The sequence below is a fragment of the Tachypleus tridentatus genome, chromosome 13 (assembly GCF_004210375.1).
Source record: "Tachypleus tridentatus isolate NWPU-2018 chromosome 13, ASM421037v1, whole genome shotgun sequence".
Lineage (NCBI taxonomy): Eukaryota > Metazoa > Arthropoda > Merostomata > Xiphosura > Limulidae > Tachypleus > Tachypleus tridentatus.
In genome coordinates, this window is record NC_134837.1 from 72280259 (window position 1) to 72300218 (window position 19960).

The following is a 19960-nucleotide window of genomic DNA, read 5'->3' on the forward strand; positions in this document are numbered from 1 at the left end:
CACATCCACCTCTCACGTCCTGTCTTTCAAGATTTGGTAATAGTTCTCTCTTACGTTAAATTATATATTACTTATAACTAATAGAAAGTCAAGGTTTTCATCTATCATATGTGTGTGACATGACATTGTCCTAAAGAGAAAAAAGTCAGAGAGCAACATTCTTGTGAGAAACTTAATGACTAGCTTGGATGAATCTTAAAGATTTTTGTTATGTACTTAGAAAGTCAGAAACAGATTTTGAGTTATAGGAAATTATTTACTTTTTGCATGTTATTAATCTGTGTTCTTTCTTGCAGTGTTTAATTAAATAAGAATTATTTAGTGTATTACTATAATTCATATTAAAAAAAAGTATGTTTAAATGCCCTTGATAATCAGCGACAAAAAGAGAGAAGATTGGGAGGAGTTAGTGTTGGTTTCACTTTCCAATCCCCAATATTCCTGTCTTTCCCTGGTCTTTTTTTACTTTATCTTTTTCTCTTTCTTCCCAACACCTCAGGTCTGTGCCCCAAAGCATTTTGTGGGTAATTATTAATTCCTTCACTTTCCCACTGTGAGAATTTCCTCTCCTTTTCTTACTCACTTAGCTCCTTGCCAATGGTTATTGTCAGGTAGGGGTACTCTTCTATCCAAACTTTGACTTCTTTCTTCTGTTTTTCAAATTTTTTGCCTAGCCCCATCCTTTGCCCTGTTGTTTGAAGTTATTCCTGATTTGATTGACATACAAGGTGAGGCTACCCAGTTAATCCTTGCTTTCATAAGTTGTTTCAATATTGCTCACAACTCTACCCTCCACCATTGTACCTCTTCTTTATCCTTATTAGACCCTTGTCTCTTTCATTCATTACTTCCTCTTCTACCCTATGTCAGTGCTACTGAGGTTGTTGGTGATCTTTCTGTTGTGTAAGATTCTGTAAGTGCCCAGCTGTCACAGTATGAGTTCCTCTTGCTTGCCTCTTCTTCTCTTCCAATCTGGAAGAAATGAGATGCAGTATTCCGTGAGTGTGCCCCTTTTGAGCCTATACCAATGGGTGTCATGCTCCTTGGTGTTTTCTGAAGAGGTGTCATTTAGGTAAATTTTGCACTAGTCCCTCCATCCTACTAATGTGAGACTCTTAACTGTATGTATGAAGATATGTGTATTGCATTGTAAGTTAACTTTTTCTTTACCTGAAAATGTATTTCTGATAGGTAATCACTTCTTCCCACCCTTCATATTCCTTTTCTCATCATAGGATAAAGATCATGGAAAGAAAACACAAAAAGAGGTAGTGGGTTAGGAGGCTACATTGCCCTTCTATTAACCCTTTCATGATGAGCTTGGTATAATATGTATGAGTTTGTATACGCACACATTAAATATTTATACTGTAACTTTTGTGTAGTATGTGTAACTTCACAAAATTTAGAAGACTTTTAGTAAAGATTGCAAGTTTCTCTTTGTACAGAAAATATCAGATTTGTTAATGAAATAGTTTTACTAAAGTTTGTTTGTGAAAATATTGAGTGTTTCATTTTTAGTCTGAGTGCAAATATTATTTGTGAAATCTATAAAACCTCCTAACTACATTTCAAATGTTTGTTTTCAGTAAGACTTTATATTTTATCTGTTATTTTCTCTACCCTAACTATATGAGGTCTGTCAATTTCACCAATTTTGTAACCACCATAAAAATTAGGAAATAAATAAAATTATGCTTTTTATCTTTCTAGAATGACTGCAGATTATAAAAATAAAATACAAATGATTAGTCTAAATAGCTTAAGTCTCATAAGGTTATATGTTTATTATATTTAGTATGTTGACTTTCCAGTTGTGTCTGGCTAACATTACATAACTTGCAATTACACAGTGCATGTGCACTCGTGTTACTATATCAATAATGTAAAACTGGCCTTTAGTCTGTATAAAGTGACCCTGTCTTTGGCTGTGTTTCAGTAGACTAGTTTTTTGTAATATACAATCACATTTCAGTTATTATACATTATATATTTGTATATAGATTATTACTATTTAGAAATAAGTTATGAAACTTATTTTTCTTAAAACATAGAACAGTAAATAAAGAAGGAAAGCAAACAATTATTTCTTCTAGCTATGACCTTTGAACTCGGTTGCTGCTGAATGTAACTTGCTAAGCCTTTTAAAATTTTGATTGTGGAGGATATGAAATGAAATACTTTTTAGGTTATATACTGTTGAATAATCAAGAAATTATAAAGTATTATATAAATGCCAAAGAATACCATTATAATCTATCAAATGTATTTACTATGCTGAATTTAAGTCCACAGAAATGTGAAATTTTGAGCAGAATAAAGACACAACCTGCCTTCTTGAACTCTTGGTTCAAGAGAATGAGGTAACTTTTTCATTGATGAAAGTGGCTGAGAAATCCATCAGTGTAACATTACAAGTTATCTATTGGCTATTAACATGTCATATGTTGAAATAAGTGTATCTGAAGGACCATTTCCTAAAATAGATAGAGGTGAATAAGGTCTCTGTGTTTGATTCAGTACATATGCCATATCTCAGCAAAATAAAAAGATATGATATTTTATATTCTATCTTGTTAATGTCATTTATTTGAGCTTCTAATTTGTATGAAACTATAGACTTAGTATTTTGACATCACAAACATCTAATTTGAACTAACGCTGCATTCAGCATACAGCATGACACAAAAATTGATATTTAGGTGTGTTCTTTTAATATATACTTTTAAATTAAGAAATTAACTATTGTATAATACTAAAATATAAATTGCAATCTAGAATTTAATACCAAATATAGGGAATAAATTCATAAAATAGTAGTTCAATAAAATTTTGAATGCAAGTCGACAAACATGATGACATGACTTTTAATCCATGACTCATACTAATGAGGTTAATGGAGGAGCTTTGCTGCATGAGATTGCCACTATGATTTTCTTAAGGTAGCCAAATGCCTCGTCATCTAATTACTGATATGCATGAATTGATAAACGAGATTCCCACTGTCCCTATCTACTATCTAGCGAAACCACAGCAAAGGGAATAGGCTTGGAGAAATCAGGACAAGAAATGTGAGTTTATGTGGTTGTTGCTTAAAGGTTAATGGCATTCAAATCCCTAAGTCAAATACACAAAGAAAATAGCTTTCTGTGTGAGAGGTGAGTATCTGTTGCAAATACTGTTTTAAACAAGGAAAATATTAATGTTCAGGAGAGAGCTATGATGTATAGCAAAGAAGAGTTCAGCTAGGTGTTGGTTTTCATCTTATCTTTAAGTTCAGACTATAAGACTAACTGTATGCTAAGTTTCTGTTTTATTTTTAATCTTGTATCCAGGTTCACAGCTCAAGACTATGCACAATCTCAGACTTTTAGCTGCTGATGTACTTCAGCTCTGTCAGCACAAGCCCAACAGAGTTGGGTAAGAGTTTATACGTTCTAAATTAACGTTTTTTTGTGCAAATATTTCACAAGCTGAGATGTTCAGAATTGGAAAAACTGCTAATGGGACACTTACAGGATGTGATAAATATGCCTGAAACAGAAGAACAAGTAAAGTTACTTGTTATTATCTTTTAATATGAGAAAATATTCAAGCAAAGAGAATGTTTGGGGAATGAAATATATACTTTTAGGAGTTACTGAAAAAGAGACTCTGTGTGTGAATGAAATTTGTCTATTACAGATCACAAGTATATATTAGGAAATAAAGGTGATTATATGTATTGGAACTTCACATTTTTTCCATATGAAACATTTTTATTAACGCTTTTGTTGTTTACACTTGTATAATACTGTTGTAAATAATAATGCATTCATCAAAGAACCATAATATTGTTGTAAATAATAATGTGTTCATCAGAGAATCACAATATTCTTGTTAATAATAATAATAACGAGTGTGTTCGTCAGAGAATCATAATATTCTTGTTAATAATAATAATTATGTGTTCGTCAGAGAATCACAATATTCTTGTTAATAATAACGAGTGTGTTCGTCAGAGAATCACAATATTCTTGTTAATAATAACGAGTGTGTTCGTCAGAGAATCACAATATTCTTGTTAATAATAACGAGTGTGTTCGTCAGAGAATCACAATATTCTTGTTAATAATAACGAGTGTGTTCGTCAGAGAATCACAATATTCTTGTTAATAATAACGAGTGTGTTCATCAGAGAATCACAATATTCTTGTTAATAATAACGAGTGTGTTCATCAGAGAATCACAATATTCTTGTTAATAATAACGAGTGTGTTTGTCAGAGAATCACAATATTCTTGTTAATAATAACGAGTGTGTTTGTCAGAGAATCACAATATTCTTGTTAATAATAACGAGTGTGTTCGTCAGAGAATCACAATATTCTTGTTAATAATAATAATTATGTGTTCGTCAGAGAATCACAATATTCTTGTTAATAATAACGAGTGTGTTCGTCAGAGAATCACAATATTCTTGTTAATAATAACGAGTGTGTTTGTCAGAGAATCACAATATTCTTGTTAATAATAACGAGTGTGTTCGTCAGAGAATCACAATATTCTTGTTAATAATAACGAGTGTGTTCGTCAGAGAATCACAATATTCTTGTTAATAATAACGAGTGTGTTCATCAGAGAATCACAATATTCTTGTTAATAATAACGAGTGTGTTCATCAGAGAATCACAATATTCTTGTTAATAATAACGAGTGTGTTCGTCAGAGAATCACAATATTCTTGTTAATAATAACGAGTGTGTTTGTCAGAGAATCACAATATTCTTGTTAATAATAACGAGTGTGTTCGTCAGAGAATCACAATATTCTTGTTAATAATAATAATTATGTGTTCGTCAGAGAATCACAATATTCTTGTTAATAATAACGAGTGTGTTCGTCAGAGAATCACAATATTCTTGTTAATAATAACGAGTGTGTTTGTCAGAGAATCACAATATTCTTGTTAATAATAACGAGTGTGTTTGTCAGAGAATCACAATATTCTTGTTAATAATAACGAGTGTGTTCGTCAGAGAATCACAATATTCTTGTTAATAATAACGAGTGTGTTCGTCAGAGAATCACAATATTCTTGTTAATAATAACGAGTGTGTTGCGTCAGAGAATCACAATATTCTTGTTAATAATAACGAGTGTGTTCGTCAGAGAATCACAATATTCTTGTTAATAATAACGAGTGTGTTCGTCAGAGAATCACAATATTCTTGTTAATAATAACGAGTGTGTTCGTCAGAGAATCACAATATTCTTGTTAATAATAACGAGTGTGTTGGTCAGAGAATCACAATATTCTTGTTAATAATACGAGTGTGTTAGTCAGAGAATCACAATATTCTTGTTAATAATAACGAGTGTGTTCGTCAGAGAATCACAATATTCTTGTTAATAATAACGAGTGTGTTCGTCAGAGAATCACAATATTCTTGTTAATAATAACGAGTGTGTTCGTCAGAGAATCACAATATTCTTGTTAATAATAACGAGTGTGTTCGTCAGAGAATCACAATATTCTTGTTAATAATAACGAGTGTGTTTGTCAGACAATCGTCATGTTGTTGTTAATAACAATGAAGTGTGCTCCACAGAGAATGGTAAAATTATTATTAATAATAAGGAAGTGTGCTCAACAGAGAATGGTAAAATTATTATTAATAATAAGGAAGTGTGCTCAACAGAGAATGGTAAAATTATTATTAATAATAAGGAAGTGTACAACAGGGAAATGTAATATAGTATAAGGCAACAAAACTTTATTCGAACACACATGCATGTGTACAATGGATGATGCACTACTCTGGACACACAATTAGATTTAAGGGTGGGTTGTTGGACATTGTGATCAGTAATAAAATAGCATAAGGTATATGTATGCCACATGCTTAGTTTTGTTCGTGCAGAAATGTCATAATCATCAGCTGAAATTCGTTATTATGATTGATTGGTTGTTAAGGAGACATTAACATTGTCAAATTTTTTTCAATCTGAACCTTCAGCTATAGCTCTTTAATAGCCACAAGGTTTACATGCAGCACATTTCAATTGTTAAAATGTACAAATTAAAGGGTGCTTCTTCAGCTCAGCAGGTTAACAAAACCAAAACTAGTAAGACAGTCCAAAGAGAAGATCCCAAAATTCATCGTACAGTTCACTGCCTTTACAATCACAATTAATAATTTGGAGGGTCAAACAGTTGATCAAGTAGAAATATATCTTTGAGAATCAGCTTTTTTTGCATGTTTCTGTCTATAAGGATTTATCAAGAACATTTGACCACAAGTTAAAAATATACAGCAAGCAAACTTCTAATTAAACAATACTTACAGCAGATGGTAATATACATATGTTTTCATGAAATACTTGAAATAGGGTAGTCATTTTCTGTACATACATCATTACTAGATTATGATAAAGTTTTAGTGGACATATTTATAAAATATTTACTTAGATATAACAATTATAATTTTGAGAAAAAAATCTTTACTTCCCATCATATAACTTACATTCAGCTTGTTATTAATTTAACAATTATTTTTAACAGACAATGTGCAGAAATTTATTACAGCACATGTCTGGTATGGATCCTTTTATGGGCTGAGGTTGTACTTAGTCCAAACATTATTACTACAGATGGGTACATATGGTGTAGTTTTGACAGGGTTGAGTTGTTTTGGGTTGTAAGGTATGTATGGTGTAAATTTTAAAGGATTGTATTGTTTGGAGTAGTTTTCATGTAATATATATTATAGTTTTTAGAGGATTGAATTATCTGTGCTGTTGTCATGATAATACAGATCTTGGCTGAATTATCTATATTTACAGAGGAGTTTTAGTTCCACAACCACAGCGACTTCAGACAGCCATGTCTCTTTATTCTAGTAATTTATGTGGCCTTGTTCTTCTCGTTGACAACAGGATTAATTCCTACACAGGAATTAAGAGAGGTTAGTGTATTTTTTTTGTATTCTGTGTCTTAACAGGATTAAGAGAGATTAGTTTTTTTTTCCATCTTCTATTTCATGACCGTTAGATTAGCACCAGCATTGGAATGAAGCCTGGTTAGAATGTTCTAATTCTAGGTTCTATTTCTGACATCTGGTTAGAGTGTTCCACTTCTTGTTCCATTTCTGACCCCTGGTTAATTGTTTTCTCTTTTTGTTCTGTTTTATTGGTACTGTTGGTGGAGCTGAGTGATTAATGTTGCAGTGGAACCCCTCGGATTCGGTCACCCTTTGAAAGCGGTCATTCAATCACAGTCCCTTTTTCTGTTTATATAATCCCTAATTATGTACAGTGGAACCCCTCTAATCAGGCCAGTTTGTCTCAGTCCTGGAGGTGGCTGCTTTATTAAAGTGTTTTGTCAAAAAGCCAATTATTTGATTAACCAATTAGTTCACTGTTTCTCAAACCATAATACAGAAAGAAAAAAAATTGGTTTGCAGGGATTTCCAACCAGTTGTCTTCCCTTTTACATAGCCTCAATAGCTTTCTCATAACAAAGAAAAGGTGAATAAGTTTGATGGCAGTGGAAATCAAGCCTTAGATTCTCAAATCATGACATCCTCTCCCCTGTTAGTGGAAATCAAGCCTTAGATTCTCAAATCATGACATCCTCTCCCCTGTTAGTGGAAATCAAGCCTTAGATTCTCAAATCATGACATCCTCTCCCCTGTTAGTGGAAATCAAGCCTTAGATTCTCAAATCATGACATCCTCTCCCCTGTTAGTGGAAATCAAGCCTTAGATTCTCAAATCATGACATCCTCTCCCCTGTTAGTGGAAATCAAGCCTTAGATTCTCAAATCATGACATCCTCTCCCCTGTTAGTGGAAATCAAGCCTTAGATTCTCAAATCATGACATCCCTTACCCTGTCAATAGAAATCAAGCCTTAGATTCTCAAATCATGACATCCTCTCCCCTGTTAGTGGAAATCAAGCCTTAGATTCTCAAATCATGACATCCTCTCCCCTGTTAGTGGAAATCAAGCCTTAGATTCTCAAATCATGACATCCTCTCCCCTGTTAGTGGAAATCAAGCCTTAGATTCTCAAATGGTGACATTCATTCCCCTCACAAATCACAAGCTGAAAAAAACCTGAAGTAAGAAGAAAAAATAATTTCTAAGGCTAAATTTTATATACTATAGATAGCCCCTTATATAGTTTTATCCTTAAAAACAACACAATTGGTTAGATGAAGTGATTTTTTTTTATGACAATCAAATCAATGATAATTTTGATTAACTGGTTGGCTTACATGACACTAATTGATGTACTCATTGCTTACAGGAAATTATTATATCAACTGATTGACTAAATCATTGAGCTTTAAATGTGGGTACTGTTTATAGGAAAGAATGATTTGATTTATATGTTGCTGTTATCAGTGAACTGTGTAAAGCAGTGCACTGTGTAAGATAAACCTTTGTTTGGTGGTGGTAGTCAGGGTTAATGCTTAATTATTATCTAAAGTAGTTGAATGTTTTAATATCCAGGTTTTTCTAACTTCTGTATTAGATTGATGAGAGTGTTATCAGTTGTGTGGTGGTAGAACAGTTCTTTTATATTTCATTGGCATGTTTGTGATTCTTGTGCCATTTTCTCTGCATTATTCCAAATTATAATGTTGGTCATTTTCTCTGTTGGACTGTTACATATGGTTTGATATTATAAAGTTTTGTATGTTTATAAAGTTCCTGGTGCCTTCATTGGTCAGTTTGTTTCTTCAGAATATTAGAATCCGCATTCATAGAGAATCAGGGAGTTAAGTATGTACTAACAGTTACCATATTGGGTTGTAGCTTGTTAAATACCCATTCCTTAACATTTATGGGTAAAAATTTTGAATTTAAATCAAACAGTATAAGGATATATGCAACATGAACCATTTAATTTCAAGAATAAAAACAAGAGTTGTAACACTGAAGAAGGTAAAAACATGTCACAACAATATTTCTTAATCCAAAACGCGTCGCTACAATATTTTTTTAATCCAAAACGCGTCGCTACAATATTTTTTTAATCCAAAACGCGTCGCTACAATATTTTTTTAATCCAAAACGCGTCGCTACAATATTTTTTAATCCAAAACGCGTCGCTACAATATTTTTTTTAATCCAAAACGCGTCGCTACAATATTTTAATCCAAAACGCGTCGCTACAATATTTTAATCCAAACGCGTCGCTACAATATTTTTTAATCAAAACGCGTCGCTACAATATTTTTTAATCCAAAACGCGTCGCTACGATACTTTTTAATCCAAAACGCGTCGCTACGATACTTTTAATCCAAAACGCGTCGCTACGATGCTTTTAATCCAAAACGCGTCGCTACGATACTTTTTTAATCCAAAACGCGTCGCTACGATACTTTTAATCCAAAACGCGTCGCTACGATACTTTTTTAATCCAAAACGCGTCGCTACGATACTTTTTTAATCCAAAACGCGTCGCTACGATACTTTTTTAATCCAAAACGCGTCGCTACGATACTTTTTTAATCCAAAACGCGTCGCTACGATGCTTTTAATCAAAACGCGTCGCTACGATGCTTTTAATCAAAACGCGTCGCTACGATACTTTTAATCAAAACGCGTCGCTACGATGCTTTTTTAATCAAAACGCGTCGCTACGATATTTTAATCAAAACGCGTCGCTACGATGCTTTTAATCAAAACGCGTCGCTACGATGCTTTTAATCCAAAACGCGTCGCTACGATGCTTTTTTTAATCCAAAACGCGTCGCTACGATGCTTTTAATCCAAAACGCGTCGCTACGATACTTTTAATCAAAATGCGTCGCTACGATACTTTTTTAATCCAAAACCCGTCGCTACGATACTTTTTTAATCCAAAACGCGTCGCTACGATACTTTTTTAATCCAAAACGCGTCGCTACGATACTTCTTAACCCCAAAACACGTCCCTAATTTACATTTTAACCACGAACCTGTTTCTATAATACTTTTAAATCCCGAACACGTCATTAAAAATGAGCCAAAATGAATGGCAAAAGCCAGTAAGTATTTAGTATATAGTAACTATAAAATATATATTCATAACTAATTATTTATTTTACTTAAGTGATCATGTTGTATACCAACAGCAACATTAACTCTAAGCCATTGTTTTTAAAAAATAAAATATATTTGCACTCAGTTTAACATGTTCCACTGGTCTTTAACAAAATTTGTATTAGATTTTGCTAGGGTGTGTGGACAGTCTACAGAGTTCCACTTCCCAGATTTAGAGGAGCAGCTGGAAGGGATACGTGAGCAAGCAAAATTGGCATCCAACTGGCGAACAGCTAACCTTCCTCAAGCTGAGAACACTAGCCAAGGAAGTAGTGGACGCTCAAGTGTTACACCAGAACATCAGGTTTCTTACAGTATTAAGAGTTTTCAAATCCTGAGTTGAAAGTTCCAATCAAGCTGATAAACCAGTTTTTGATTGTGACCCTAAGTTGGAACTTCCAGCTAAACTGATAAACTGGTTTATAATTGTGATCCTGAGTTCACACTTCCAGTGGTTTATTATTCTGTCAAAGCTGGTGAAATTAAATCCACTTGAGGGTAACAGATGTGAAGAAATGTCAGAATAAGATCATATATTTGTAAAATTACACTAAAAATAATGTACATAGGATTTCTCTGGTGTTTGTAATTAAAATGTTAAAAACATTAAATATTAGAAAGTTAGATACTTAACCTGAGCCATAACATTGTTTTGTAAAATCAGTGTACACTTTATAATTACCCAGTACAAGCTTCACTGTGTTCATATATCAATACACTTTATATAACCATCTTTTACAAGCTTCACTGTGTTTATACACCACTACATTTTATGTAACCATCCCATACATGGTTTCCTGTGTTCATACATCAGTACACTTTATGTAACCATCCTATACATGGTTTCCTGTGTTTATTTATCAGTACATTATACATAACCATCCTGTACAAGCTTCACTGTGTTTATACATGAAGACACTTTATATAACCATCCTGTACAAACTTCACTGTGTTTATACATCATTACACTTTATATAACCATCCTTTACAAGGTTCACTCTGTTTATATACATCAATGCACTTTATATAAACATTCTGTGCAACTTCACTGTGTTTTTACATCAAGTCATTTTATATTACCATCCTTTACAAGGTTCACTGTGTTTATACATCAGTATAATTTATATAACCATCCTGTTCAAGGTTCACTGTGTTTATACATCAATATGATTTATATAACCATCCTGTTCAAGGTTCACTGTGTTTATACATCAATATGATTTATATAACCATCCTGTTCAAGGTTCACTGTGTTTATACATCAATATAATTTATATAACCATCCTGTTCAAGGTTCACTCTGTTTATACATCAATATAATTTACATAACCATCCTGTACAAGCTTTACTGTGTTTACACATCAATACGCTTTACATAACCATCCTGTACAAGCTTCACTGTGTTTATACATCAATACGCTTTACATAACCATCCTGTACAAGCTTCACTGTGTTTATACATCAATACGCTTTACATAACCATCCTGTACAAGCTTCACTGTGTTTATACATCAATACGCTTTACATAACCATCCTGTACAAGCTTCACTGTGTTTTTACATCAATAAACTTTATATAACCATCCTTTACAAGGTTCTCTGTGTTTATACTTCAATACACTTTGTATAACCATCTTGTACAAGGTTCACTGTGTTTTTACATCAAGTTATTTTATATAACCATCCTGTACAAGCTTCACTGTGTTTATACACGAAGACACTTTATATGACCATCCTGTACAAACTTCACTGTGTTTATACATCAATACACTTTATATAACCATCCTGTAGATGGTTCTCTGTGTTTATACATCAATATAATTTATATAACCATCCTGTACAAGGTTCACTGTGTTTATACATCAGTATAATTTATATAACCATCCTTTACAAGGTTCTCTGTGTTTATACATCAATACACTTTGTATAACCATCCTGTACAAGCTTCACTGTGTTTTTACATCAAGTTATTTTATATAACCATTCTGTGCAAGCTTCACTGTGTTTTTACATCAAGTTATTTTATATAATCATCCTGTACAAGCTTCACTGTGTTTATACATCAATACAGTTTGTATAACCATTCTTTACAAGCTTCATTGTGTTTTATACATCAATACACTTTGTATAACCATCCTTTACAAGGTTCTCTGTGTTTATACATCAATACACTTTGTATAACCATCTTGTACAAGGTTCACTGTGTTTATACATCAATATAATTTATATAACCATCCTTTACAAGGTTCTCTGTGTTTATACATCAATACACTTTGTATAACCATCTTGTACAAGGTTCACTGTGTTTATACATCAATATAATTTATATAACCATCCTATACAAGGTTCTCTGTGTTTATACATCAATACACTTTGTATAACCATCCTGTACAAGCTTCACTGTGTTTTTACATCAAGTTATTTTATATAACCATCCTGTACAAGCTTCACTGTGTTTATACATCAATACAGTTTGTATAACCATTCTTTACAAGCTTCATTGTGTTTTATACATCAATACACTTTGTATAACCATCCTTTACAAGGTTCTCTGTGTTTATACATCAATACACTTTGTATAACCATCCTTTACAAGGTTCTCTGTGTTTATACATCAATACACTTTGTATAACCATCCTTTACAAGGTTCTCTGTGTTTATACATCAATACACTTTGTATAACCATCCTGTATAAGATTCACTGTGTTTATACATCAGTACATTTTATATAACCATCCTGTGCAAGTTTCACTGTGTTTATACACCAAGACATTTTATATAACCATCCTGTGCAAGCTTCACTGTGTTTATACGCCAAGACATTTTATATAACCATCCTGTGCAAGCTTCACTGTGTTTATACGCCAAGACATTTTATATAACCATCCTGTGCAAGCTCCACTGTGTTTATACGCCAAGACATTTTATATAACCATCCTGTGCAAGCTTCACTGTGTTTATACACCAAGACATTTTATATAACCATTCTGTGCAAGCTTCACTGTGTTTATACACCAAGACATTTTATATAACCATCCTGTGCAAGCTTCACTGTGTTTATACGCCAAGACATTTTATATAACCATCCTGTGCAAGCTCCACTGTGTTTATATCGCCAAGACATTTTATATAACCATCCTGTGCAAGCTCCACTGTGTTTATAACGCCAAGACATTTTATATAACCATCCTGTGCAAGCTCCACTGTGTTTATACGCCAAGACATTTTATATAACCATCCTGTGCAAGCTTCACTGTGTTCATATGCCAATTCACTTTATATAACCATCCTGTACATGTCTATTTATAAAGATTTTCCTTCTATGAATCTGTTATTAACTGTATCTTTTGTCACTAGGCATATGCATCCTTGAAACCTGGTGATTTCTACATTACAAAACATTCCAATCTTTCTGACATCCACGTTGTGTTTCACATGGTCACTAATGACTCTCTGCGATCAGCAGACATCAATTCTCGTCATCCAGTGATCCTTGGTCTTAGAAACGTACTGAGGGTAGCACACGAGAAGGATGTGGTTAACATAATATTGCCCTTACTGCTTGTTCATGAGATGTCTGAGGTAAGATTTTTTTATGACCAATCTCCATCTTCACCGAGTTCCTGAGTTATTATTTAAAGATGTGCTGACGTGTAAAATGGAAAGTGAATGATAAAGGCTAAAATCAGTAAACAAGAAAACATCAAATATAGATAAGAATGATAAACAGTAGCAGGGCTTTATCATTCATTTCTTATTTGTAGGTGTATCCAAAGTAAATATTTGTTTATATTTAATTTGGAACTTGTACCTAAATTGTATTTGGTCCCTGATTGGTATATTATTTTTATGTCAACTGTCATTCAACCAGTCAGTATCTCACTAGGCTCATTACTTTCCCTGCCTGCCAGTAGGATTCCACTATGGTGTTTATTTCTAATAAGATGTAAGCAACTTGTAGAGCTTTCCTTTGTTGATTTTCCACATTTTCCTGACAATTTTTGTTTTCTTCCATGTGGACAGGGGTTCCTGTTTCCTCTGCATGTGTTACTATTGCATTGTTTGTATTATGTCTTCTTAATGCTTAATGGTCATTTACTCTGATTGTTGGGTCTCACCTATATAAACTAAGAAAGCTAGAACAGCACTTAATTGTGAGCCTGCAGCTAGCCCATGATGTTGGTAGTATCTCTGTTTGATTAACTGAAATATAAACATCACAGCAGGAGACTACTGATGGCCAGAAACAGCAGCGAGTCTAGTGAGACAAGGGCTGGATTCTGATTGGTTGAAGATAATGACCCAATCAGGGAGAGGCATGGCACAGCAACCTAATCTGGGAAAACTTGTGTATATATATTCTTGAGAAGCATTTAAGTGCCACACACTCCTGAAAAAGATTTGTAGTTTAAACATTGAGAGAATAAAGATCCTGTTATAGTATTGCAAGTCTCGTTGCTACCTTAGTATGTACATTATTCTGGTTTTAATATTAACTTTGAAGAAAGAAGGAAACTTTCAGTACCGAGTAAAGCATTTGACTCACATTTACTAACATTCTTGTGTAAAATCTTTGTATTGTTGGCAAATCAGCAGATTTGAAGCTGATTTAGAACAATTTACTATTTAAGCTTTGGCTAGTTGATGTAAGTATTGAAGTGATCAGGAACAGGTGAGTAGACTTTGACTTTTTGCTGTAAGTTTTGATGTGATCAGGGAAAAGTGAGTCAAATTCTTTTCAACAATGTCTTTGTGTATTCAGATTTTGCTAATCCTATGGCTACATTTCTTAGAGTAACAAAATAATTACAAACTTCCTAACTTTGATAGTCAAACAGTGAAAGTTCAATAACAGTTCTATATTCTTGTGTTGGGTCAATAGTCTAGTTGGTTTAATTTGATGGTCAGCAAATCCATGTCAGTGAGTCAGAAAGCATGTGGAAAAGTGTGAACATTTCATGAGAACAGTTACAGTAGTTCAGTAATTACAATCTTTAAAATTAAACTTTGATTGAAAAGAAAGATCATTTTATTTTATGGGTTTGTAGATGACTGATAAGGCTAAACTTAGGTCTATGTATGTTGTTGTAGTGGGGACAAATATAATGGGAGGACTAAGGTGGTTGAGTCAGATTACCATTTGCTCTTTTCCTTCAAATAAAACATTATATAACAAATAAATAAGTACCCAATTATAAAACTTGAGTATATTTAAAGGAACTCCTTTAATTAGTTTTGGGTTTTCAACATAAACCACTCATATTTTTCATCAATAAACATTAAAGGAAACTGAGAATCCTGGTGGTAAAATTTTATATCAGTTGTATGGATTTTAGGAGATGACCATTCCCTGGTGCCTGAGGAGAGCTGAACTGGTATTTAAGTGTATAAAGGGGTTCATGATTGAGATGGCTTCCCTGGGTGGTGATGAAACAAGAACTGTACAGTTTTTAGTGCCAAGGGTAGGTGGTTATAATATTTTAAACAGACCAAGTGAATCTTGGTGATCATTTTACTTTTCTTATTTTATTTTTATTTTTCATGGTAGTTTTTTTTTTCTAATGAAATAAAAAATGTATCTTATACTGCTTTTTTGTCACATAATCAACCAAATTGCCTTATGCCTTGTACTCAATTTAGGTTAGTTTTGAAAGCTATGATTGGTTATAAATAGTGGTCTTGCTTTTTACCTCACAAGGTGATACATTTAATAGAACTTTGGTTTTTTAATTTGGCTTGTTTATTTTGAAAGAAGTTTGCTTACGAAAACAAGTAAACTAGGGTTCTTGTCTTTTATTTCATTTCAATTTGTTTTATTTCAGTAATTTTCTTAACTTTACACAGTTGTTCATATCTTCTAGTACATTCTTTTAGGAGTTAATTTCAGACTTAGGCAATTGCCATTTCTAGGGGTAGTTTGGGGGGGAATGCCTCCCAAAAGTATTTTGAAAACTTAATGCTGTGTGATTGAATTTTGATCCATTTTAACAACAAATACTGCATACACAGAATATAGTGTATTGAGTTAAAATAAGCAAGTGTTAATACATAAATTGTAGCTATACATCTCAAGAAAATATAGTCAGGCCACAGACTTGCCACTTCTTATGATACTGTGGTAGATCCAGTCCAGCTTGGTTACACCATCTTCTTTTCGTTAGAGATGTAATGTAGTAACAAGTAACTGGATTCAGGATGAGGATTAAATTGTTTTTGTTATTCCAACATTTTGAATATGTATATTCATAGCTAAACATTTGTAATTGTTTTTGTTATTCCAATGTTTTGAATGTGTATTCATAGCTAAACATTTGTAATTGTTTTTGTTATTCCAATGTTTTGAATGTGTATTCATAGCTAAACATTTGTAATTGTTTTGTTTATTCAATGTTTTGAATGTGTATTCATAGCTAAACATTTGTAATTGTTTTTGTTATTCCAATGTTTTGAATGTGTATTTATAGCTAAACATTTGTAATTGTTTTTGTTATTCCAATGTTTTGAATGTGTATTTATAGCTAAACATTTGTAATTGTTTTTGTTATTCCAATGTTTTGAATGTGTATTTATAGCTAAACATTTGTAATTGTTTTTGTTATTCAATGTTTTGAATGTGTATTTATAGCTAAACATTTGTAATTGTTTTTGTTATTCCAATGTTTTGAATGTTATTTATAGCTAAACATTTGTAATTGTTTTTGTTATTCAATGTTTTGAATGTGTATTTATAGCTAAACATTTGTAATTGTTTTTGTTATTCCAATGTTTTAAATGTGTATTTATAGCTAAACATTTGTAATTGTTTTTGTTATTACAATGTTTTGAATGTGTATTTATAGCTAAACATTTGTAATTGTTTTTGTTATTCCAACGTATTGAATATGTGTATTCATAGCTACACATTTGTATGTGTATTAGTCTTAAGCATTATTTTTTAATCCAGGATATTTGAATTTCTTAGGGAATATCTGAGGAGTTGTTTTCAAGCCTGGCCAGTATGTTACCAAGTATCTTTCGCTTGTCCAACCCCCTAATCCTCACATCTAAGACCTGAAGATACATCATGTTGGAGTGGCAAACAAAATTTAGGGTATATTTCATGAATATTGAGTGGGAAGACCAAACTATTTCTGATTATCAGAAAGGAGATTCATAATAACTCCCAGTAAGTTTTTGGTAAAATAAAATAGTAAAATTTTTCAGATGTTGTTTTAGGACATTGCTTTTCTAGTAGGTGAGAGAGATCATAACCAGATAAGACTACATTTGATGAAAATTCTTTAAATGATAGGCAAGTTAGTGAGTCGTTTGTGTTTGACGTATTTCCTTGTTTCAGAATATTAAAATAAAATCATTTTTTTATGATTTCAAGTATGGATGTTGTAATACTGAAGTATTCTTTCATTATTGTATACAATTTTTATTTATTAAGGTATTTGTGTGTGTGTGTATCAATAAAGTTTTTGACAGATTAGACCAAGCAGACTGAATAGTGCAGTGAAAAAGCAGCATTCTGTGTTTTTAAAGGTTTTGAAATCCAAATCCTACATTGTCACAATAAGTTACTTACACATTTATAATAATTTAGCTATTAGTTAGTTTAGAGCCTACAAGTTGGCTTATAATCTACTGTTTCATCTGAGAAGGTTCAGAGGTGTGTTATTTCTGTGGTGGTGGCAGCCGGTTTGTGATCCTGGAATACTGTATGCAGTATGGCCATATTATTGATGTTTTGTCAATATATCTGCATATACACAAGCTAGATTTTCGGTCCAGGAGTAACTGGTTTGAGGGTGTTTTCTTTCAAATGTTCCATGTCATAGTTAATAAACATTGTTGGTTGAAATGAGCACATGATAAGTATTCTTTTTGTTGGTAGTGTGTGTTTGTCTTCAGGATGTTATAAATGTTATCACTGACACTGTCAGGTGCATACAGTTAGGGTCTTCACAATGTCGAAAGAGTATCCATGCTTCTTGTGTTGGTATTTTAGTGAATAGGTTAGATTACATCAGAAATAGTCTGTCTTTTTTTTTTTTTTTGGTATATTGAACTAAAGATATCCTATCTACCAAATAACTATCTAAGAGAAGACCGTAGATCTCTAGAGGTAACTATGGTTACCCTGTTTGTGACTTTTATGTGGTTCATAGATGTGTACTATAAGTTGTTTGACTGTTTCTGTTTCCTGTAATTTTCATGTTTTTATCTTTCTGTTGGTTGTTGAGTCAGACTGGATCTTCAGTTCAAGTTCTGTTATTATAGTGTTATTATTAACTTCATGTTTTCTTTTAGTGTTTTAGTATGTTTTTACTTGTCATAACTTTTGGACAGCTGGCTTTTTTGTTTTCCCATCTGGTAGGCTCCAATTTGTCTACTGTGGTTGTAGCTATATATAGGTAGGAACAAAGTTTAATCCTTTATGTAGAATATGTTTTTATGGTTATGTTAATGGATTTTATGCAAATGTATTACTGCATATGTCTCTAAATTTCTAGTTCAGAGAACTGATGAGTGAATTTAGTTTCTTTATATGAACTTTTGTGATATACAAGTTGGTGTGAAGTTTGACCAATTGTATACATTTTCTTAGATTCTTACTTGATTGATATATTATTTGATATGGACTGTTAATGTTATTTAGTGTCTATATGATGGAGTATAGTTTTAAGTTTCTGACTTAAGTCTTTAACATTGTGGGTTGTTGATAGATGACTTAACTTTAAGACATTGAGGAATTATGAAATTGACTTCAACTGTTTTATGGTTAAGTCTCTCTAAATCCTTAACTTATAAATGTGCTTACAGCAAAGTTATGTATTACAAATTACTGTTTAGTAGACTCTACAGAGACCTAAGTCTAATTATTAATTGATAGTAAATTATGGTTATGTGTGATATGTGTTTTCTTCGCTTTTCTTATTTTTTTTGATAACCATCATTTCTGAAAATGTAAGATGCACCACCTGAACTTACAACATCCAGTGATACAGTTTACAATACAAATAGAAGAAAACAAACTCCCAATCATTGACATGATGGTTACCAAGGTGCATAACTTGTATAACAGGGCACTCACAGTTACAGGTGTCTGTGAACTACCACAGTATCCAGAACAGACAAGGTATTTAATACTGAAGGTGCTTATGAAGTTGTGCCTTAACAACATGTATATATGAAAGGTCTCTCTGAAAATGTACAGAAGATATGTGAACAATATAACTTCAGAAGCTATAACAGTTAGTATACAAGAAACCATCTCAAGACCCGTCCAAGACAAAAGCACCATTTATATTTCATTGTGAATGTAGTCTTCATTACATTGTAGAAATACAATTCAGCAACAGTGTAATACCAATCTGTTTACAATAGCCCATTGTAATGGAGAAGACCATACAATAAAAATAATAAGAACTCTAACCTAATTAGATATGACCTGCACATAAGAAAGAAAGATCAAAGAAACTCAATCCAACCACCTAACTGGTAATACACATACTGTCAACCTAACACAGAAATCACTAAGTCCTGGATGCCTGCCTTTGAAGCAATTAGAATAACTGATTCCACTCCTAACCTGGAAACCCTGAACAAGTGACTACCAGCTTTATTTAAAGATGAGCCAAGATTAGCTTCCAATCATTACTTTTTTGAAACTTACACTGAAATGTAGTAAAATAACTAATTAGTATCAAGTAATAAGAAAGTATTCAATCAGACCTAGTAACTGTATAAGATACTCCCAATATATCATTAATTAAATAAATTAAATAAAAAAATGAGTTAGAAATAAATAGATAATACTGTTATTAATCCTATTTCCATAAACTTCTCATCTGTAATTGATGAAAATGGCATTCATTACTATTCTCTTACGTTACATAAA

At 32.4% G+C, this 19960-nt stretch overlaps 1 protein-coding gene across 3 annotated transcripts in view; it reads left to right on the top strand.

Annotated features, from left to right (window-relative positions):
• LOC143236694 (FERRY endosomal RAB5 effector complex subunit 3-like) overlaps positions 1–17550 on the top strand; it is a 29663-nt gene extending 12113 nt beyond the window's left edge. For all 3 annotated transcript variants that reach the window (XM_076475111.1, XM_076475109.1, XM_076475110.1), the window contains 6 exons: positions 3336–3420; positions 6825–6946; positions 10201–10379; positions 13432–13656; positions 15411–15536; positions 17036–17550. In XM_076475111.1, coding sequence (XP_076331226.1) covers positions 3336–3420; positions 6825–6946; positions 10201–10379; positions 13432–13656; positions 15411–15536; positions 17036–17128 — 830 coding nt within the window. In that variant the 3' untranslated portion in view covers positions 17129–17550. The remainder of the gene's footprint in view (positions 1–3335; positions 3421–6824; positions 6947–10200; positions 10380–13431; positions 13657–15410; positions 15537–17035) is intronic.
• The last annotated feature ends 2410 nt before the right edge of the window (positions 17551–19960 follow it).